Raw genomic sequence first — 24,173 nt, 5'->3', positions numbered from 1 at the left:
TGGAGCAGTGCGCTTATTAGCTATTGTCGTTAGCGAACACGGATGGGTTCCAGAACACCGCATTAGAGCGCATGTGCACATGGCCAGCTTTTGTGTTAATATAATATGCCACGCATCACTATCCGTGCAAAGGCGGCAGTCAATGTAGGTAGTGGGCACGCGCAGCATAAACTGAAAGCGGGACAAGTCAGCACTCTACCACCGCAGGGCAGTGCTCGAGGAAATTGTGCCGGCTCTTCAGCAGTTCCTGCTGCTCGTGGTGTTTGCCCACTTGCAGCGGCCAGTGAGGATACGCGCATTATGCGACGCAGGAAACAAAAAAAAAATGAGAGGACATACATCAGGCTTTTTTTGCTATTGTAATCCGGATCACTCGAGTTTGTTCGCTGCGCTTGCGCTGGGCGCTTCGTGCTGCGACAGCAAGCGGGGGAAATAAAATCCAGTGGCGCTGTGTAAGACGCACAGGCGGTGATTTATCTTCTCTACAGCGCATCCGACGGGAGACAGAAATAAAACAACGAGATGAGAAAAAATAACCAAGAAATACTCGGAGAGATTGCGCATACAGCCGGGCGCGGAAGCAATACTCGTTGAAAGCAAACCTCGCCTCGAATCGGGCGCAGCGCGCCACCTCGCTCATTTCCTCCTCTCGGTGGGCGCTTCAGACATTCCAGTGCTATAAAGACTACGTCTACGTCGGGCTAAGGCTACGTCATGCAATGGAGACGGAAGTAATGTGCGCTTCTTTCTTTCTTTCTTTCTTTCTTTCTTTCTTTCTTTCTTTCTTTCTTTCTTTCTTTCTTTCTTTCTTTCTTTCTTTCTTTCTTTCTTTCTTTCTTTCTTTCTTTCTCTCTCTCTTTCTTTCTTTCTTTCTTTCCTTCTTTCTTCCTTTCTTTCTTTCTTTCAAATTGGAGTCGGGTTTCCTTTCGCTACTTATCTAACATCGACACGTAGTGGTGTGTGAATCAATCATCCGTTCACAATCCGCGACGAAACGGCTGCCGCCTTTGGAGGCCAAGTTTCTGAGCGCGGGGCGGGATCGATGCATCCGTAGGTGTACTGTTTCGCTGCACCGAGAAAACAGCCTCGCGAGCAGCAGTCCACGCAGCCGCCTCGCGTCAGCGCGGGACGAAGGCCTCAGAACCGCTGCTTCAGCCGGAACACCACCACGGCTTCATCGGCTGTCTTGACTCTGCGACAGGAAGACGGGCAAATAATCGCACCTGCGGGCAGAGCGCACTTGAAGCTGCCGCGGGGTCGCAGAGGCTCCACGTGGTGTTTTTCTGCCTGCTTCAGTCTCCCTTTCCATCCGCTATTACTGAGTTTAAAATTTTACCGCGTTTTAAATTAAAGCACTAAGTGGCAACTAACGGTGCTTTAACAAGTGGCATCACATACTGCACACATAGGAAGGAAAATAATGGTCTAAAGTAAACAGCATTTTTTTTTTGCGGGATATGCAGCAAGATAATGGGCAACTGCTTCATCACGTACGTGTTCTGAAGTTTAAGAACCATCCTGGTGGACAATATTAATCTGGAGCTTTGAAGATTTGCTGCATTGCCCAGAACAATACTAGGATGCATACATGTGGATGTAGACTTTTCCAATGAGGGCTTCCTGGGCGTCGCCACATTGATCTCCGGGCTGTTGTGTGCACCCCGCGTTAGTGCGGTGGAAACGGCAGCGGAGCCGGTGTGCGACAGCCCGGAGAGGAGGCGTTTCGAGATCCTCTTCGCCCGATGAAAAGGTCTGTGAAACGCGCCAGCCGCCCCGTGTAAAATGAAAGCAAAAAAAAGATTCCCAAAACAAGATCGCGCTCAAATTAGTCTCGTTGGTAAAGCGAGCATTCAGCAAAGTCTCTTAATTGTTTACCACAGGGCTGACAGTCAAGGACTGGCTGATTTGCATGGAATGGCGTAAAGTGTTCGTTAAACTATTATTCGCATTACCGTCGCAGCATCCTTCATTCTACCGGCTGCTACGCCACCACACGTTCCAAGGTAGCCTGCAATGGAACTGCGGTATTTCAATGGCCGAAATAGTACAGGGATTCCATTGCAATTTCGTTCTAATGCTTCCGCTCTTCTTCGCTTCCCACAGAGACGCCACGCCACGCCTCCGCTATGTGCCAGTTACCGCGGCGGTCGACAAGAGTGGAATGGAATCAAAGAAAAACATTGACAAGACGACCATGGAACCTGACGCAAGAAAGCTACAGTTGGAATTACACTCGATGATTAATTTGATGCTTTTACTCTAATGAATGCTTTTACTGGATAGGGATGTGGATCGGGGGTGGGAGGGGAGTGGCTGGTGGTGATGCTTCTCGAGGGTGGAAGCTTCACGCTCGAGCCAAGACACTCGCCGGCATTTTTTTGGAAGCGACACTACCGCTGCTATCGCACTAAGACAATATTTTTACTGTATTGGCTCTGGCCACACAAGCAAGGTGCACTAAGTCTGCTGGGAATATCCAGATCATGCCTGGACCTGCTCAACTCGGAAATGTGTAGGCTTCGAGGAGCAATGAAAGCCGCCGTCTCTGGTGCGACTACGCACAATAGAACGAGGCCCCTTAATTTAAAATTTGTAATGTGTTGTGGCCCCTCTACATTGTGTTGAACTGTCTGAAACGAAACACAATTTGTGCACTTACCTCTTCAGCCGTTTGGCAAAGCCTTTAGCCATGTGCGCTTCAAGGTTAAGAAGCACTGAAAGCAGCGAGAATCCGAGCCAGATTCCTACGTATCCTCCGAAGTAGCCGAATGCTTCCACTATCTACAAATAGAAACAGATGAAAATGTCATTGGTTAGCCCACAGTATGTACATAGCATTCCCGTTTTTCAGTAAAACCTAGAATGGAAACTGAGCCACTTTTGTCATCCGTTAGCATGAAAAAAGGGTCGTTTCAGGTCGCTAATGGCGTATAAACCAGCATAGTCTCTCTGTCTCCGTATGGCTGTATCTGCGTATAGTACGTATACAATGGACGTTCGTCTTCTTTCGTTCGAGTAACTGATTCAACATTACATTTAAGTTATGTTCAGTCATGCATAAATAAATGGAAGCGTTATTTTAGAGCTTTCTTTTTACGTTGGAAACGTTTGTCTAGATTTGGTTGTTTATATAGTTCAGTGCTATGATTTTTATTGTGTCCTTTATTTGTGTTCTGGTAACATTTATTCTAACCGTGACAATGCGCCTGTCTTTCTCATATTGCCCCTCCTGTTTGAGCCATGGTAATGGCCTGCAGTACGTGCAATTAAATAATAAAAGTCCCAGAGGGTGGCGATGCATGGTGATGTGTGGTGATGCATTGTATCCGCAGTCATGCATGGTGCGTGTGGCAATGAATGACATGTGTGCTTTGTATGGTACGTGTGCTCGTGCATGACAGCTCACAACGAGGTTCTTATGCTAGCGCAAAGCTGTCACAGCTAATTGCAATGAGGTGTCCTCCAACTTTTGTTTCCTCTCTCTCTCTCTGTAGGGCCGAGGGGAGGGGGTGGGCGGCTGCTGGTGAAAATTAAGGTGCACACTGGGATCAGCGTCGTCGAAATCTTGATCGATCGCTGGTTTCGGCATTAGTGCTGTATTTCCACCTGTTCTTTCTGATGGCCAAAAAACGAACAGGCGAGTTTCCTCCTCCCAATAAGAAACCAGAGTTATACCGAGACGAAAAGCACTGACTGCGACGAAGCAAAGCAGGTAAAGAGGCAAATGCGTTCAGTGCATAGACTCGCATGCAGCGAGCTTCGGAGGAGGCTTACTTCGGCCGTATACATAAGGCATTTTAAGTTGTTCTTACCGAAAGATTAGGTTGATACTGCAGAACACGTTGCGTGTCGGACGAAAACTTTATTATGAATGAGAACTTGTTCCTGCGATGAGAGGAGTAAAAGTCTATGTAAGCTAACCGCAAGACTGTAAAGGGCATGGCAGATACCACAAATCGGTAAAAGGTGGGAATCAACGGAGTCTCCGAAGGCATTGTTCAAGTTCTCGCCTATACGATGAATGCAGCTTGCAGTTTCTCTAAAAGGACCGCACAGGATTCACCGTTACATGTCCTTTCATTCGCATCCTTATTGCAAAATGGCTTTCGGAGTACTGAACATAGTTCCGGCCCCCTCTGAAAGTAAGGTGAAGTTTTGCCGCCTCCATCTCAAGGCACGCTAGCAGAGGGACATGAACTTGCGCAAGGTCAGATCGTCCGCATATTTTGTGCTTAGGACTTTGCAAGGACCCCGAAACAGGGGGAGGGGGGGAGACGATTCCCCCCCCCCGTCTCCAATTGCTTGCACTTGGATCAGATTTCTGACAATTGAAACACGTTCTAGTTCAGTTCTAGTACTCTTTTAATGCAAAGTACAGTGAGGCTGAGCTACTTGGCTTCGTAGCCAGTTGTAAAGCATTTCGTATATGAGTAACCTAAACCAGTCATGTCCCAACAGAACTAGACTGACCCGTACACATGATCATGATTAGCAGAATTTAAACAAACCATGCCGAACTTTTTAAATGCAATTGATCACTCCTCGTGCATAAAGCTTCCCTTTTAAATTCGTTTTATATTTCCGCGAATCTCTGTGCCGTTTGTTCGTTTGCACTCAAAACCTCCGGCACGCGTCTTTATAATTTTGTTTTGTAATGCGAGGTGCGACCAGACTTATCTCCATTGATCGTGGCCGCGTGCAAAGGCTTCCACATTGTTCCAGATTGTAGTAGTTGCTTTTGGTTCTTTATCTCGAATGTTCCTTGTCAGCTTTAAATTGAGCGCGGCCAAGAACTGCATGCATTCAGTTCGATGAACGCTGAACACACTTGTGGCCAACGCCGCCACCGGGCCATTCAATTCTTAGTGGGCGGCGCGAGTCAGCCCCTTAAACAGTTTCTTTTGGAAGCCTTTTCGTTGTCTTCCTGAATGCTAGAGTGTCGTCACCCGAACGTGACAGTTTAGACCAACCTTTGAACATTGAAAAAAATAAAAAATATATAGATAATGAAAATTATTACGTAAATGAGCCTTAAATAAATAACAAAATAAGTATGAAGTCTTGGCCCCACCTCTTTACCGCCTCCCCCACTCAAAAAAAAGTTCCGGAGTCCTTGGAACTTTGCTTAAACAGAGCCGTGTCGGCGCTGCGTGCATAGCTATTTTTGCGGAGAGCCCCGATCACGTGCATGCATAAGCGAATGGCGCATGTCACATTAACTCCCGCTGTGTTGCGATTTTCTTATAAGACACTGCAGTCTAAAATAGCAAATATATTAGCCAGACGGTCTGCCTTCGCTCTTGACTGGTGAAGTCAGTGGGAATCATGCACACAGAGAGTGTTTCACGTGCACGACGATGAGCATGACATTTCTTAGAACGCTTGGCTCACATTACCTGGAGGTCACCTTGTGAAAAAAGTGGGTGTGAGTAGTTGAGCACTGAAAGACAAATTATGCGCTGTAACCGGCGCACTTTTTAGATTTTGTGACCGCGCCAGGCGTATAGAAAGCACCTGAAATCACGGATACTTCCAAGCGCTCTGGGATGCCCTGCAGATGCCGTCAGAGAAGAAAGTTGGAAAGGGTTAACGCCCGTCGAAAGTCTAACTTGCTGCTTAACGTTGCAAGTCAGAGCAATAGCTCACAGCCACAGAGAATTAATTATCACAGAAAATAAATAATAGGAATTGACTCATACTTACATGTCTTTTCCAAAGTCAGACTGGGAGCGAAAGTGGGAAGTAACACACGATTATATTTGTGCCGAGCTCGTACTAATCATTGTTTTATTCAAATGAGGCAAAGCGTATGGACTGTTTTCGAGTTTCTTTTTTATCTTTCTTATATTCAAATCAGAATAACAATATGCGGACCTTGATTTGGCGCATTCCTTATTGCAGTTTTCAATTTTATCTCGTTTTCTCTTTTCCTCGGGGCATACAGCTGGCACGAACATTTACACCACATCCCCCCCGTCGCTCCGATGAGTGCGTCTTCATCCAGGACGACCAGTATCAAGCGACCACAGAGGACACTTTCTCAAGAGCGACCACTGCACGTTGCGCGTATAAGCTATAAATTCATTGGAGGGCCTCCTTTTTTAGCCAAGTTGAGCTAATTTGCTTAGCACACTTTACCGTATCGTACTCAGTCCTCTTCATTTTTTGTGTGTTTTTAAATGCGGTTTTAGGCGCCCCTGTATTGTGCCAATGCCCCCTACGCTGCTAACCAAAAAAAAAAAGAAACGCCCAAATGAGAGCATATGGCTTCTCCTCTAGAGCACATTAAAAGGAGGTTTTATTTACTCTATATAAAAGGAATATTTTTATACTCACCTAAACAAGGGAGGTATTTAGGAGTACAAGGGAGTAAAATTTTACTACCCACAGAAACGGAACCCAAAAATGGCATCATGTTCATTTTTCCTCATTCAAACTCCTTCTTACAGCATTGCCAGCGCCACAAACGGACAGGTAACTGCGGGGGCCACCGGCAACCCAGCTTGGGAAACTGTTCTGCCCTAATGTGACCCCACGTCACGCGTTCTTTTAGCCTTCTGCAAGCCCAGCGGCGGCGTAGGCGGAGGCACCAGGAGTCGTCTGCTTGTCGTCCACTTTTGCTTTACGAGCTCGTTTGGTTGCCTATGATCGTAGATTAAGCGATGTAACATTAGAATCACTGTTTCAACGCTGAAAAGGCGTCTTAGAGTAGTTTTCACGACGATTCGCCACGATATAGTTGACTAAAAACCAGAGCAGAAAAAGTTTAAAATCAGAACACCCCCGAAGGTATTATGGTATGGCAGTGTTCTCTTTCATCTTCACTTCTTTAAACCTTGGTTTCTTAATATGACTGACGAAAAATGTAGCCTCATCAGCTCAACCAAGAGCTCGGAGTTGAAACTATGTTCTAGCACAGTTCCTTGCTGATGCAACACACTATAGCCTGCTGCAACGCACCCGCGAGAACCGCACCGAAAAAAGCTGTGGGAACGAGGCCTAAGCGGGGGCTCTAACGGGGTGGCGACATTAACAAAGGAAGGTCAGGTATGCTCGGAGCGCTGGAGACTTCACAGGAGCAGTTCACTCATGTAGCGGAAAACGGCGACAAGCCGATATTGTGTACCGCGGCAGGCACCCGTGAAGGAGCAGAAGTGAGCAGAGGTCCAGCGACGATGGCAGCCAAGGGGTCGGCACTCACCGCCATTATCGCACGACTGACCAGAAGCAGACGAGACGCTATGTGGCAGTGCGGACGGCGCAAAGTGGCTTTTTTTTTTTACTCCATTGGGGACTTGTGGAGCATTGAGACCAAGAAACTACATTTCAAAATGGAAGTTACAAGGAGGAGAATCCTTCTTTATGCTGCATTATTCAGTGCAGGAAGTAAGATAGGTCACTTTACACATTTTACTCCATATTGATAGAGTAAATGTTTCCACATATAAAGTTTAAAGGGCGACACCAACCATTTAAACTTCCAATTGGGAACAGCCTCCGGGGAGACAACGAGACGTATATACGTGAATTGAAAGTGGAGGCTAAGGGAACCTTGCGCAATGTGAGAGTATTTTAATATTGCTGTTCCAGCGCCGGCGATACTGTGCGAGCACGGGCACGGGGGAGAAGTCGTGTGTGCGACGAGTGAAGCAGCGAAGCCACAAAAAAGTGGCCTCGTGGGTCGCCGCGCAAGGCAAACTTCGGGTGTCCCTTCAGCAAGTGCCGCTGTAGAAACCAGGCAAAGGATGCAGTGGCTTCTCACTCATAAAACAAAGTAACCTACTTGTCAGGGACCGATTCGTAGCTTCACGAAAAACACTGTAGGCGCGTTAGTGTAAACAACAAACCCCTAAGGGTTGGGTTTGCAAGCATTGGCGCCGTATTTGTACCTACCTTGTCTACCGCGAGGCTGCTCAACCTCACGTCGTACTTCGTTTCTCTTCAATTAAAATGACGACCGCAGAGTCCGTAGCCAGACATTAAGCGTGAAAAAGAAAAGAAGCGTATTATTGAGCAAATCTGATGCATTCAACAGAGAATATGTCCTTGTTCTCGACTGATTTATGTCGAAGGAAATAAAGATAGAGAAAAAATTGACGGGACGATAATGAAGCCTGATGCAAGAAATCTGCGATGCAGTTCGTTTGACTCTCGATGGTTGCTGTGATACTTTTACTCTAATTATATTTTTATACGGAGGGTGCAGGTGAGGTGGGGATGTGGCCGAGGGTGGCGGTGGGTGTTAGGTGCTTCTTGAGGGTGGAGGCTTCACTCACTAGGCTTCACACGCACAACATCAGAATTTTCATCAAGAGCCACTTTTACTGAAAAGATTGCGCCGAAACAAAGCAAAGGATAACACGCGAACATAAGAATTACCACCAAACCACAAGTTTTGCGCATAGAAAAAAGAAAACATGCGAGCCCTCAGCGCACATCCTCCTCTAACTTTTTTGCTCGTGTGCTGAAGGCGTGCGTGCTGAGAGTGCTTCGTACTCACTGGCAGGCTACGCGGCATTGGCTCAGGCAAAACTGGTAGGTCCCCAAGCTTTCAACTTTTCTCGTGCATATGTCTGAAACACGAAGAAGGCAGACATCCTCACTTGTGCGAGCTTCGCTTCTCAAATGGTGCAGTGATTATTATTATTGCTACTGTTAGTGCGATACCACTCAGAGTGGCCGTTCCCCCCCCCCCCCCAACCCCAACCCCACCAGAGAGGACTGGGAGGCGGCCCTGCTCGGCTGTCAAGGCCTGAAGAGCCAAAAGGCCTTGGTTCAACGGACGCGGGCGGCGTTGCTTGCCAATGGGGCCCCGGAATAGGGGCTCCACCTAGTACTGTGAGGGGAAAGGGCCAATAGGGTCCTACCCCAATCACCTTTCTGTAAAAATTTAATTGCTTATAAATGTTTTTCACCACCACCACCGCATTTAGCCGTTGTGTGTTTGTGTGAATCTTTCTTTGTGGCAGGCTGGCCACTTGCCCACCGGTTTGTGGGCAACTTGCCTAGAGGTATGTGCGTATATATACCGGGTGTTTTTTTTTAGCTGTTTACAGATCATTTTTTTAAACCTTGCGAGAGATACGTCGGTGTGGTCTTTGCAGGTGAATTGTACAGCAAGGCGGATATTATGTACGTGATAGAGTTCAGTGATTAAACGTGTAGTTAACTAAAATTAACTAATCAGCTTTTATTACTTTTGATTTCAGGGACCAACATTATACTAAGAAATTGAAGGCTGTCAACATCGAAGCTGCGTCCAGTTTTTAAATTTCTTTATAGGCAATGCATTTCGAAATATTTTACGACAAAAATGCACAATTTTTAGCTCGTATAGTTGGCTTCCCGCAATGCACATTTTTAAAATGGCGTCGCTGGGCGTAGTATTGTTGCGGAATCCAGTTAACTGCTTCCACGGCATAAAATAGACAAACATCTTCCGTATTTGCTGTACTAAAAACGCGACAGACGCCATATTAAAAATTTCGTTGCGAAAAGCCAACTTTACGATCTAAAAAATGCATATTTTCCGCGTTAAATACTTCGAACTGTATGGCCGATAAAGACTATTTAGGAAAAGGACATAGCTTTTATGTCCAAGGCCTTCAATTTCGTAATATAATGTTGGCCTCTAAAATAAAAAGTAATAAAGTTGAGTACTTAATTTTAATTAATCGTTTAATCACTAAGCTCTATCACGTACATGTCCGCCTTGCTGTGCAATCCAGCTATCCAGCTGCACAGACCACACCGACGTACATCTCGCAGGGTTTAAATTAACGATTTGTAAACAGTTCACACACACACGCACACGCACACGCGCACGCGCGCGCGCGCACGCACGCACGCACACACACACACACACACACACACACACACACACACACACACACACACACACACACACACACACACACACACACACACACACACACACACACACACACACACACACACACACACACACACACACACACACACACACACACACACACACACGCACGCACGCACGCACGCACACACACGCACACCGAACATCGGAACCAAAGCGAAAACCGAAGCGCTAGCGCACCTAAATCGCATCTAGTCTAACAGCGCAAAAGGCGCAAACAGCGGCAAGAACCCCAGGCTAGTGTGTTCTTCCGAAAGAGACGCCTCACCCGTCTGCTTGACGCGCGAAAGCATAGGGCGTATCACGTAACGTCTAGCGCATATTTTTGTTCAAAAGGCGACACGGTGCAGGCGCCGTTGTTCTAACAACCACTGGAGAGCCAGTCTGTATACATGCGCGCAGCAGTAGTGTCTGGGCACACAGCAAGCACGCCATAGCCTCTCGCAGCGCATTCTCGCTGTCATTGAAGCGCTCTCTCGGGGATTTTGGGTTGTAGAGAGACTGTCTGGACGTTTTCGATTTTCTTCCTTTTTGTTGGAGAGCGGCTACCGCAGCCAACGACACCACTGCTCACAATGTTTTCGGGAAACGTTTTCGTAGCGACATGGCGTTCTCTGCGAGAGGCAGGCCCTGCACATCGCTGAAACAAAGAGCAACGAAATTGCACTGCCGACGTAAATACTACAACTAGCGGTCAATCCTCGCGTCTGTCAAGATAAAGAAAAAAAGAAATAAAATGTATCGTGTGCTCCACTGCATAATTTCCGGCCACCTATGGAAATTAGTCAGCAAGTGAAGCTGGCACGGCGAACCAAGCTCTCGAAATTCCAGCCCCAACACATTGTGAATTGGCTGGTCAGAGCATGAAAGAAAATATTTTCTGGCTTTGTACTGAATTTGCCGCATCTTCAAAGGGCACTCGACGCTCATCAGTGCTTGTGGAACTGTTTTGATCCGATAGCATTAGGGAGCCATGAGGGCGAAAACTGTCCGGCGGCGTCTGTGTGAAGCTTCCACCTACCAGGTGGTGTTTAGGGGGAATTTTCCCCTCTCTACCTGTCACCTGTTAACCATTTTTCTCTCCCCTGCCCCTCTCCAATTGTCAGGGAGAGGAAGAAGACATCGAATAAAGAATGACTCAGCAAAGATGAAAATAGCTAAGGATAAAATGACTCGGGTAAAAGCAAGCTTACACGCAGAATAAAGCAAGCGTGAGGCTTGCAGAAGCTACAGTCCTTGTCGCATTGCTCGGGAAGAGCCACCTCAGCCTCACAATCCCCAACGGTGGCTATGTTTGAAACATCCACCTGCCAGTGCAGTAGCGCATCGCTTAACCGCTGCGACACTGCGTCGGTAGTGATATGAGGACTTGCCGTGACCTAAGAATGTGGTGCATTTTTCATTACGCAGTCGGAATTGAAATAGAAGCAGAATTGGAATAGATTGGGGAGCGAAAGACAATAGACTCAGAATCGAAATAGAATCAGAACTGGAATAAATAGGGGAGTGAAAGAAGAATGGTATCGCATTTCCTCCGCGTCAATCCAATTGATCGCCCCTATTTTTTTTTCTTTCATCGACGCACAAGGCTCCTGGTCGCCGACCACTTCCACCGCACCATTCACATTGACATAGGTATAAGACAACCTGGCTATGAGTTCAAATGGCCTCTAGCATTGCGGATGTAGCGCATGAGCTGTCATGCATCGTCTACTGTGTACAAAAAGAAGTTTTGGCACATTTTAAGCCGTGTGCTTAGACGGTGCGAGACGTCAACACTCTTTCGACTGCTTTCTACACAGGTTCCTCATTCTTCGCGGGGTTGTCCATGACATTCAAAAATGGAGCCGTTATCCAGCGGATAGCCGGTTATCCAACAGAGGCCGTGTTGCCAGCGTGCGCTGCCGAGGCTAACATAAAGATAAAATGTGCCTTTTTTAGAACGAAAACCTAAAAGCTCGTCAGTTCTGAAGGGCACACTGCAGTTTTTCTCTTCTTTGACGCAGGGGACAACCGCCCCTCGAAACACACACATGCACTGCTATGCATGACAGATAGTTCAAACGTCTATCACGCCAACTCTTATGACCAGGTCACTTCAATTAAAAACAGCAGCAGAGAGAAACAAAGACCAAAAAGTAGCACACACACGACGAGCACGATTCTGCACTGACAACTGAAGACTAATGAGAAAAGCCGCATATTCATACTGAGGAACTGCCAGCATTTTGAATGATTTATTATCAGCATCGGCATGCGTCGCCACGCAGGAAATTCCTTTCTTCGTTGGCCAACCGATGGAGAACTGACGCATTGCTCTCCAGAATTACGGATGGCCCCGGCTTCCAAGATTTTTCGAGTCAGCTTGTCTGTGTTCTTTTCAGTTCCTGCACGTGGTGAAGGTAGGCAGAACTTGATTGCTTTTCGCATATCCCACATTCCCTGAAGGCATCGCAAGGTTGATGCCGGACTTCCGGCCATAGCCGTTGCGTGCTCTCTGGTTCTGTCGGTTAAACATCTCCCCGTCTGCCTTAAGTAATGCTTTCCACAGAATAAAGAGATCCGATAAACAATGCCTTGAATGCACTCAGAGAACTTCGTTATCCGGTCCATTAAGGTGCGCACACATGTTTTTCGCCTTGCTGGGTGCTGTAGAAATGATCTGGATGCCATGCCTCTTCCCGATATTCTTGAGGTTATGGGTCAGCCCATGGGCATAGGGAACCACGGAAAACTTCTTTGCGTGGTTTCCTCTGGTGCTCTCTCCCCCTCTCTGCCACGCTTGTTCAGCAGCACGAGGCTTTCTGCTATGCTGCACAGCATTGTCATAGGGAACCCCGTTTCCTGAAGCCGTGATTTGCCGCTGAAGGCGCTGGCCCACCTGATGTGGACATCACTTGTTTAGAGCAGACTGCAACGCCGCCGTCGCGTTTCCTCTTTTCAACGTTTTGGAGTGACTTGACTTGAAAGGGAGAAACTGCTTATTTGCTCGAGGCTCGAGCATAGGTGCCCCGGGGAGAATACAAGGCGTAGGTCAAGGAAGCGCAAGGAGCCGTGCTTTGGAAGCTCCCATGTGAATTTGAGCCCCGGGTAGCTACGTTGAAAGGTGGTCAGTGCGATGTCTTTTAGCGTTTCCGTTTCATTTTCCTTCTCCACTGCGCATAGTACCATGTAGTCGTCGACGTGCAGGACAATCCTCACGGTACGTCTGTCTTTCAGAGAAAGGATGAGAGGGTGACAGACGCATCGTGAGGACACAGAAGAATTCAGAAAGTCTTCCCTGAAACACCTGGTATAGTAGTCCTTCACTTTTCCTCTTTTCCCCCTCAATAGCGGCATACCGCTGCATATCAGGTCTAGCGCAGAACACTGAACGTATATTGCGCAACGTGACAAGTGCAAACAAAGTACATGTTTCAATCGGACTCTTTCCAAATGGTGAGGCAAACATATCACAGAGCCAGAGATGTGAACATGCGCAATCATGTTGTATTAAGAGCGCAAGTACTCATTATAATCCACCCAAGGGCAGCGGTACGGCTGCAAAGTAAAGCTTTCCAGCTTTCACAGAAGCTTCGCAGCTGAATAAAAATTTGTGCTTATCTGGAGTTCGAACCCGGGTGCACACTTCCTCCCGGGGTAGTCACTTTATCAACTGAGCTAACTAGGAGGGCTAGCAGATAGCACGATAAGGCCGAATAGATCAACAACGCAAAGTGGGAACGGTGTTAGTCCCCTAAACACCTTGGACGTAATATTTTTCTTGTTTTTGCTCTCCTTCTCCGTCCTGTGTCTCTTTTTTTTCGCCCTTGCGACAAATACTCTAAAACTACCGGGTACGTGCCTCCATCACCAGGAGCCACGGTGCCCTTTGAATCTACGGGCTGATTCCATGTTTTCTCATCCTGGAACAAGTGCTTTGCCCCACAAAGACTAAAAATGCAGAGAAACCAGCTTTACTCGTTAAGCTGTCTGTTAAAGGGCAACTGCACTACTTTATAAAAATTCTGCAACATTCACGGATTCGAATCTATATAGGCTGCAGGCAAATCATGCTAAGCTTTTTTTTGCTCTAGCCTTTAGGATAATCACGTAATCGACAATTAACTTTCGGGTTTCTCCTCACTGCACCGGAGGAGTGCATAGAAATTCGTTCTGACTTCACGGACGGTAAGATTTCAATTTTTAGCTGTCGGCAACCGCACCTTGCAATGCGTCGTTGGTTACTACGAAACAACGATCGGTGGGCTTTGCCTTCGGTGGCGTTGATTTTCGTCATTCAAAGCAAGCGTTGATGCGTTGGAAATGTACCGATACCGTAGACCGCGTCATCATGTACCTCCCACTTGGCGCTGCGATGAATCTTCAAGGCCATAGCGATTTCAAACGGATTTTAAGTCACCACATCAAATGCTAGCCCAAAAAAACTTCGTATGCTTAACCTGCAAGTTTCACACATTCGACCCCTCTAAGCTCGATGAATTTAAAACCTGTGCAGTTGCCCTTTAAAGGAGTGGAGACACCAAATTTTGAGGAATGTTTTTTGCTCTGGAATGATGAGTACGACATTAGTAAACATGCATCACCACGTGGAATTCGTCAGGGCTTAACATATAATTCTTAATATGATTTTTTTTCCTCTGTAGTTTCAGTTTCGGTTTCAGTTGTCAGATAATGGTTGCGACGCCACAAGTGAGTATGAGATCACGTGAGGCATAAAAAACTGCAATATTAACGCTGCTTTGTGGCTTCAAAACTCTTATGCCAAACTGCTCCAGAAGCCGGAATGACAGCAAGTGATTAAATAGCTATTATACTGCAGCTTTTGTATGCCTCACGTGATCTGGTACTCACTTGTGGCATCGCAATTGTCTTCCAACTACTGAAACTGAAACAAAAAAAAAACATTCTGAGCGTAGGCGGATTTTATTTCACGCCGTGATTCATGTTTACGATTGTATTACGCATGATTCCAGAGCAAAAGTGCACAACAAATATGTTGGTGCCTCTATCCCTTTAAACGTACACCAGAAGTCAAGCTAAATTGAGCAATTAGGGTCACTAGATTCCAATTATGTCATTTTTATCGCGAGCAGCGCTTGCATAAGCCAGAAAACTACATAAAACCGAAAGACGGGCGACACCGCTCTGCGATTCTGGTAACGACGCCCCGTCAAGTGGATTCGCATCCTGGGATCACCCCCAAACAATGTGAATCACAATGGCCCTTATAATACGGCGCCTCTCTTTGTTCAGCTCAAATTAATACATTTTTATTACCGAATGAGCTGACGGGTTCGGTGGACGATATCAACCAACCATAAGAGGGAGGTGTTCCTTGCAGCCAATGACGATTAGCGAAAGGAATGCAAATACATCGAATGCAATCCTCATATGTTATTTCGGCCCAACATGCAAATCCGGCAGAAATGTAGAGCACTCCATACCGTCCCTGATGATGTCGCAGACCTGGCCTCCAAATGTTGCAGCAAACTCGTGGTGCGTGCGAACGCACTGACAGTGCTTCATCTCCAGCGACATCTCGCAGTTTTGGACACATATCTGGACGGAAAAATGCATAAAACATTGATAAAGGTCACAATCACTGATACGATGTGAAGAATGCATAAAAATTCAGAAGCAGCACGCGCATGCGACATGCATGATGAGATGCGCAATCGGGCTGTCCGAAATATGCACGCCGGGAAACGAATGCGGGTCAGACACCGGCCAAAACGAACTCATAAGCGTGGCTTGTCTTATGGCCTTTCTCATGTCTAATGAAACACCGATAGCTTACTTGTTCAGCACTGCACAACCCTAAACGGACGTGTAGCAGTTTCGGCCCGCATTTGGTCACTTTACTGCAACCGCTAAGTTTCATGGCTGGTCAAGTTCATGATCGGGCAGTAACTGCGAATGTCTACTCGGCCAAATGCGTAAGGCGTCCGCTGTTACGGTATCATGGTAAAAAGTGCGCCTCGGTACACCGTCGTCGCCTCTGGTGAATATCGAAAACGCGCAGTTGTGGCCTCGGTTTTCTGTTAACGGTAAGGGTTGCTATACTGAAGGTTTTTTTAAAGACGGTATGACGCTGGAGCTAGCGAAGGATCAGCTCTGCACCGGTGATGTCAGCTGCGCCGCAACGCAGTGGAATATCTCACGCCATCGGGATCATGTGATAGCCGCTCGGTGAATAACGTTACCAGAGTATCGGGGAAAACAGTCGCACAACTCATCTCCCTGCGGGAGAATAAGCGAGGGCACTCAACTGAATGTCTTCGAAGCGACCTCTATGCTGTGGAACTACGAACGTGTAGCGTGGTGAAAGCTAAAGCAAGCGCTTTTATCCTGCAGTGCTGCATACAGCTAAAAGCGCTGCACAATTTACGTAAGACAGAATATATAGTGTCGTCAGAGAGATAAATGCGCTCTGTTGGTCACAGCTCTCGCTACTGCCGCTCAGATATGGCATAATTGCAGCACTTGCTTGTGCTGCAATGCTGCCACATGGGTATACGAACACATTTGCGTGCTCATGTACAACAGAGACCCCCAATTGCACAATATGGAAAACTTCGATATGCATCTTTGATTGTTCCCTTTTACACATTTTTTTGAGCAAGAACACAATGCGACGGTAACTGCTGCACCAACGTAAGACACTCAGAAGATAGTAATAATCAGAATCAGTCTTTGTTTGATAATATTTTACATACGTACAGTATATCATAAAGAAGGAGGTCCCGAAGTCAAAGACTGTAATGGGACCTCCTAATGAAATACACCGTGTAAAACATTTAACTGCTGCGACAGATCAGACGAATATGAGAAATTGAATATATACATATGGGGTACAACATAAAGGAGATACATAGGAGATAAATAAACACCATTAAAAAGCTATTAAAAAAGACCAGCGAAACATACTGAATTATATATCATACTGAATTATAACAAGGGTTAGGAAGCAGTGGAAAATACATGTAAGAAGAAAAGGAATCGAATTCATCGCAATGAGGGCTCTTAGCCAAGAATTGCTCGCTTAAAGTGTGCTTTAAAGTTGAAGATTGAATTACCATTCTTTAGTTCTAATGGTATAGTGTTCCCGACAGCAACTAACGAGAAATGAATTGCCTGTTTCCCGTAATTGGTGCGTACTTTAGGCAGGACAATATTGTTATTGAGTGCAAACCGGGTTATGTTGTCGTTTACAAGTTAACACTGTGGTATGAGAGGAAGAGAAATTATATTGTTGACAAGTTTGTACATGAGAATGCCAAGAGAGTATCTAACCATTTTACAGCGTTTCGAATAGTACTCGGGGACAGTCTGTCAAACTGAGCGACTTGCAGAATACCAGTTCGCCGGCGAGAAGTCAGAATTTTTGTGGCCAACGTAAGCAGTGGTATTCAACATGTGTGTTGAACACCGCTGCTCACCTCACCCCCCTTAAGAAAAAAAAAAAGGAAACTACACGAGTGGTCTTACGTCCTGAGTGTAGTATCCGAAATATTTCTTCTGATTTCCTCTGGAGATGTAGTCTATGCAGTTCGACTTGTAAGGGGCCGGCAAACGCTCCACTTTTTCCTGTGTGTGGCAAAATGCAGAGAGCGGCAACGGATGACGGAGTGAACCGTCCCTCGCCTCATGCACATATCACTGCCGAACCACACGCCGCTCAGTGTAGAAACCGAGGCTGCCACGAAGGTATATGTGGCGGCCTGCGCTGAAATTAAGTTCAGTTTAATGATCTGCGTTAGAAATGTTGATTTCATTTAGCTCACAATGTTTTAATGACATGAACATATGAGAAAGAGGTTGGTGCTCGAAATTGGCGCTGGCTTCTGCTTTCCAGAGAAATCAATAAAATCGCTGGAAGACTGGCGCAGTAAACATACGGAAGACGCACAGTTAAATACCACATGACGCAATGCAATACAATTTGATGCACAGCACAGGACGCCAGCAATATTAACAAGAAATTTTAGACGCGGGACCCTAAACGCCAGAGCGCAGACCGGCAAGGGGTGACAAAAAAAGGGGGGGGGGGGGTCAACGCTATTTTACAAAACAGCTATGCAACACGTATACTGATGGGCGAAAACATCTACGTCTTCCGAAGCAGAAATTGACGAATAAAAACGGTGAGATGAATGAAAAATGAGCACGTACGCTTGGCGCCTCTCGCAACGCACGACAGTCAGAAGCGCCGAAACCGCTCCATTCGTGCTGAAGGCAAACACATTTGAACCCTGATTAGCTTAAGTTGCCCGCTTTTCGTTTATTGTAAGTCTTACGTGAAATGACAAAAGGCACCTCACGCGTACAGCTTGTCTGGACCGGCGTGTGTAATAAAACAGCAGCATGCGCGCACGCACAAGTTGCAAAAGTTCGTTCGGCTTCCGTTCGGATGGTGAAGAAAGTTGTCGCTCATGCCACGCTCGAAGGCCGCTCAGCTGAAGGGACTATAAAGAGCTAGCTATACCTGCAACTGTTTCAGGAAAGCTCACCAACACCACAACGGCCTGAAATAGCGTTCCCGCATCGCTGCATCTCGTTTAGGTCGACAGCTATCGGGGTGGAAATTTGCGACCAACAACACGGCCTTTCGCGTTGGTACTTTTAAACTAATCTGTGACGAAACAACTTAAATGGAACTCTGTGGAGAAACTGAAGGTGGCCTGAAACAATGAATTACCGCATCCTAATGAGAAACGAGGACCTGTTCACAGAAAACGGAGCTTTTGTAAGCCAGAATAGACCAAAAAACTAAATTCAGGTGTCGCCATAATCGGCCGATTTCGCAAGTTAACTGCGATGCGTCGACGCAGTTTTTTTTTTGAGGGGGGGGGGGGGGGGGGGGCGTGGATCCAAGAGACTAGACCACGCCTCTAACACCGACATTCTTTTCAAAACGGAGTCATTTCCGGTGTACACGTGATGAGTTTGAATTGAGTGGCGGGCAAATTTTCATATGCAGTTTTCTCAGCAACAGACGCGTCTTTTGCTGCCGTTAAAACATCGCAGAGGGAGATGGCGTTGTCCTCCCATGCCTCATTCAGTACTGTACCTGCGAGACGGCTATGGTGTACGTCATGCCCGGCTGTATCATGACCGAGGAGAGCTTGTCGGGCGGGCACGAGTACGGGCTGTGCACCACCAGCGGCAGTGCGTCGGGCTCGTGCAGCGCCACCGTCGCGTTGCGCTCCCAGAAGGCGCGCAGCACCAGCTCTGCGACGTCAAGGCGCACAGCGGAACGACCGTCGGATCATGCGGCATTCGACAAGCAGTGCTTGCCCGCTTTATACAGCCTTCCTGCCCTAGCTCTTAATGAGGCTTCCGAAGTAGGCATGGATACTGCAGCGTAGCGAAGGGGTGAGGAGTAGTTTAGACACTAGAGCAACATAGATGGTAGAAACGAGATAGTAAGAAAAGTCGTTACCCGACTGTGCCATACAAAACGGTGCTTTCCTGCGAGCAGGCATGCAGACGCTTCGAAAGGCGTAAAGCAAGGTGCTGACCGTAGTTCCATGGAGATTCACACCGCTGCACCGGGTGCTGAGAGTTGGTCCACTGGTAGGCGTCGATGGTGTAGCACATTTCATTCGGGTGCCTGTAGTAAGTCAGCCGAATGCTGGCGGCCCCGGAGGTTTGAAGGGAGAGAGAAAAAAAATTAAATATGGTCCAGATCTTTCATTCGTTCCCGCCCGGAGCAGCTTCGCGAGAGCAGAGGCTGACATTTCCCTTTAGCTCGAGCGAACTATGTGGCCGTGCGCTGTTCCAAGAAGAAAGGAGACACCGTGGAACGTGAATACACAGCTCTTTAGCTCATGCACCATCAATCACACGCTCTTAACACTCACTTAACGAGAACTCTAGACGCTTCTCAAGTTTCAGTGAACCGGTGACGCTAAGATACGGGATAGCGCGCTGATGGTGCGTTAACAAGCAAGAAAAGAAGCCCTCGCGCTCAATTAATTTTCCACAAAGTATGCTGTACAACTCGCGCTCCCTGTTCTTGGCACGCATTTTACTGCGTGAACATGTATGGTCCTCGTTCATTAAAATTCCGTCCAGGGTTGTGTGGGTGGAGGGCGGAGCGAAGCGCTGTGAGAGGGAAAAGCGAGAAAAGCGGAAAAATGAAACTCCTATTTGCCTCCTATCGCCTTTGTCAATTGTCTACGAGGCTACTATAGGTGCATACCTTGTATGTTCAAGTAGAGTCCCTGGGCAGGTGCGGGATCAGGAGGAGGAGGAGGGGAAGAAAGAGTACAAGAGTCCCGTGAAAAAAAAAGTGCTTCCTTCGCTACGGCTCGTTGCTGACCTGCCGAGACCGAAGCACTCCAGGAGGGAGGCACAGAAAATAGGGGAGGTAATGACAGGCTTACCAGTGCATATGATGTGTTCATGGCATGCTGAAATGCGAACAATGAGCGCACAGAAATTCCGCGTGACCCGGTAAAAAGCCAGGCCCAAAACGAGGATCCCTGTTCTATGAATTGATCTAGTTTTGACTGTCGCCCTATGTGTTATTGTCGCCCGCGGGTTGCGCAGCGCATGTGCAAAGATAGACGTACTCTTCTGTTCGCATTCCAGTTCATAAGAATCGACAGTTGGGCAAGTTGGTGCATCGCAGCGTTTCCCAACGGTGTCACTCGGAAGAGCGTATACTCACGCGGCGTTGCACGCGAAAGAAGCGCATTCGGTGACCTTTGACCGCATGTGGCACAGGAACAGCTCATCCGGCAGGTGGGCCACCTTGAGTCGAGCCTCCCCCTCCTTTCGCAGGAAGTGCCACCGCTCGGGATCCAGCAGCGTCTGCGGCATTCATATCGGTGCGAAAGCACTGTTCCGATGGGTAAACACGGAGCAATGTCTTGCTTTGTTGTGGGTTTGAGCCATTACTGCCGACGGTGCCGCCATCGCACAACATCATTTACAACACAGAGGCGTTATTTTACTGTCAGATTAGATGACGTTCTACCTGCAGCTACTATCTGCTTCGAAGTTCATTTATGCAGGGGGAAAATCGTGCGGACTTGTGTTGCGCATGTATCCGTCAGCATACACGCGATTGGAGAGCGCGCATTGGACGCTCAACTATAAGCTTCGTATTTAGATTTGCCGAGTTGCTTTGCAGGGGACTACCTGGTATAGGTGAATTCAGTTACTGGAAAAGTGTGCGATCGCGGCGAGTATACCGGCCACGTCATCGCCTAATTTGCTGGTGCGCCAGCAAATCAGGGGCCAAATGTAAAACCACCTCAAATCATAATTAAGCGTGAGATATCTCGCGTTATCATCGTGGTATAACATAGCGTAAGCTAAGCCAATTACACAGCGTTGCAACGCGCCAACAGCTTTCAGTATTCAGTTGTGTACCAACAAATGATGAAGCCGGGTATAGCTTTCCCAGGCCTGCGGGCCACAAGCCCAATCACGCTCCTTCATTCACAGCTTCGTCCACGTCGGTTTGCTTGCTCCTTTCTGTGTTCTCTTCTTAACCTTTCTGCTACAACTACCATGATGTATGAATTAACTACCTCAGTTCAACACTATTTTACCGCTCCGTTGACTTGTGGCCGGAAACAATGCACATATATGAGAGGGCGATATATATGCAAGGCTCCACAATGCAGCATCCACACTATTTAGGTGGTATATATAGTGAGTCTCGGAATTTTCTCAGTCATGTGTTCAAGACTGCGCACCGTTTCTTCCTCGACACCTACCTCTTTATAGCAAGTATTTTCATTTCACAGCCCTTCCTTCCAAAACCCTGCGTACAGTCCGCGTTAATCTACAAAAATTGCCTCCGACAACAGCGGCAGCGCCGTGACGACACTAATCCCTGTGGAATGCTACATTGATATTAGGATATGCTACCTTTACCAGGTGAGAAGTTTCATTTTCAGCTAACACTTTACGCATGTACATGGCGAAAATTCGGTTAGCTGTGCTAGCGCTCGCGTGTAGTAATGCGCATGACTTCAGTCACACTCACCTCTTCTTCGCCAGCACACTGACTGACGTAATGGCGACAGAGCTTGGAAATGTCGATCCTGAAAATAAGTATACTGTTACTCAGTCGCATCATGAAAATTTCGCATGCTAAAAAACCTCACGCTCTTTTTATCTGTGGCGTCAGTTGTCACCCGACTTAGCAGAAATGCAACAGCTGTTGTGTGTTTTCATTTACGCTCGATTACAAAAGGTCAGGGCGCTCTCGTTCCAAGGATAAAGATCCGACTCGAAAGTCTAGTAACCTTTTCGCGCTATAACTGGAACAGAATGCGCCATTTATTTCCTTGCCAAGCTCAGACAATGCGTTGCACAGAGAAAGTCGTGTAATGCAGTGTAAGGCTGCTAACACACTTCTATCCCTCCGACTCCATTCTTGTCTACCGAAAAATGTAAAGCCTCCGTCCGCTTATGCTCACAGTGCCTTTTTGTGACGCACTTGCTTGCGGATTAGACATGCCAAGAACAACAAAAATGGAAGTTCCTAGGGAAAGGCCAATTGAACGCACGACCGCTCAATGGATCTGCAGAGATCCCAAGAGTCACGGCAATGGTACTCCGAACATTCCGCCCTAGGGCCATTCACTATCGCGCATTCTAAATCGCGGCTCAAATGTATCCATCCAACCCTGAGCGCATCTTTTCGCAAAGGACAGCTCCGTGGGGTCAGGCACGCATGCGCACCTTGGCGCGCATGGGTGTCCTCCTGGGGAAGCCTCCAGAAGGATAGAGAAAAGCCGAATGTTTTAGCACTCTGTTACCGCCCGTGTCTGGAGCTTTCCACATGTGTACCATCGGGGAGAAAAATATCCTGGGCGATCGAATAGCAATCTGGGAATGCTGCAGCGATGCGTGCGAACGATCGCCTGGGTTTACTCCAGTGCAAGTAAAAGAAGCCAAGTCCAGCGTTCGCCTCCTCAAGCAGAGTTTCCAAGCACACCTGCCAATAACAAAGTTTATACTAACTGGTTGCCTCTAGCGCGAATTGGAGACTTTTGTCTCCGATAGTACGTGCACATGTAGAACCGGCTAGGAAAGCTACGCAAAAACATCCTAATGACGTTATGTGTCCCTTTGGGGAAGTTGCCAAGCCGGGTACATCGTACGCACAGACCATCGATGCAGACACACAGTGGCAGCCGGGAAGAGTAGATTCTTGCGGACGTCTTCGACCAGTGTCACTGAGAATGGATACTCGAAGAAGAGAGACAGCATGGAGCTGGTCTGATAGAGGAAGCCGACCAGGCAGCCGGTCCATATGAACACGCGCAGGCAGATGGACGCCGACATCATCGCATCGAAACTAAAGCTAGGAAGGGCGCATCCCGCGCCGCTTATATGCATGCTCGGGAGCTATTGATTGGCGACGCTTCTGCGCCGATTTCCAGGAGACGAAAACATCCGTTGAACGGTCCTCCCAAAATGAACATGGGGTCTGTGCTGTCCAAGGACGAGATCTCGTTAGCATAGCGCCTCAGCCATGTGGAGAGCGAGCAGTGCCACTCTCGAATCGCGGGACTGTGTTGGTCGGTACTGGCGTTCGAGCAACACTTGGCCACGATAGCGTAGCAATGTTCGACAGAAACAGAGATTTGTCAATTGCCCCGAACGTGAAATTTCGTCGGGCCTCCGCCGACATGCTGATTCGAAATTAGATGCAAATGAGAAAATATAATGGCTTCATGACCAACGTGTGGCGTTTAACCGGCACACGTGCGTGCACGCAAGCGCTCCTCGCATCCCCGCATTGTTCCTAAAAATGCGACCCAAATGTATGCCCACCAGAACAAGCACTTGCAGTGGGTGATTCGTGCTAAAATAACGAACAGGGAAGCTACCTTAGAGATTCGCTGTTGCAATTGGCCAAACATAAATGTCTGCCGAGCGGTCAATCAAAGCGCTCGCTTCGGTTCGATACCCCTGCAGAGTGCATGCGTGGATGCGAGCTACACACGCGTGCGCCAGGCGCCAGGTATTTCACGTTAAGGTAGCGCTGCGATCGCATTCACTGCACGACCGCAGCAGGAGCTCACTTCGAGACGATTCGGTGCGGTGTGTACCACCTGGCATTGGATACTTCCGGCCAAGATGCAGACGCTGTACCTTTGATGCGAATGGCGGAGGGCAACAACTCGTAATATTTATATACCTCATGAAATGCAGCCGAATAGATCTGACGTACAACGGAGGCCTTAATTTTTTCGGCTTGCCACACTAACTCCCTCGAAATCTCGCTCGAAATTTTCTAGCATCTGAG

General features: G+C 47.5%; 1 protein-coding gene across 1 annotated transcript; it reads right to left on the bottom strand.

Annotated features, from left to right (window-relative positions):
- Positions 1-1,137: 1,137 nt before the first annotated feature.
- LOC144121702 (degenerin mec-4-like) lies at positions 1,138-23,206 on the bottom strand. Its single transcript, XM_077655054.1, has 12 exons — positions 23,048-23,206; positions 20,571-20,713; positions 19,417-19,529; positions 18,966-19,126; positions 17,384-17,482; positions 15,340-15,454; positions 8,501-8,573; positions 7,894-7,939; positions 5,704-5,723; positions 3,813-3,885; positions 2,660-2,781; positions 1,138-1,192 (listed from the first exon to the last, which is right to left on the bottom strand). The coding sequence occupies exons 1-12, from the start codon at positions 23,204-23,206 to the stop codon at positions 1,138-1,140; spliced, it is 1,179 nt and encodes a 392-aa protein (XP_077511180.1).
- Positions 23,207-24,173: the final 967 nt, after the last annotated feature.

This window comes from Amblyomma americanum, chromosome 1, assembly GCF_052857255.1.
Source record: "Amblyomma americanum isolate KBUSLIRL-KWMA chromosome 1, ASM5285725v1, whole genome shotgun sequence".
NCBI classification, from domain to species: Eukaryota; Metazoa; Arthropoda; class Arachnida; order Ixodida; family Ixodidae; genus Amblyomma; species Amblyomma americanum.
The sequence above is the reverse complement of the archived record's forward strand: the minus strand, read 5'-3'. Positions and strand labels throughout refer to the sequence as shown.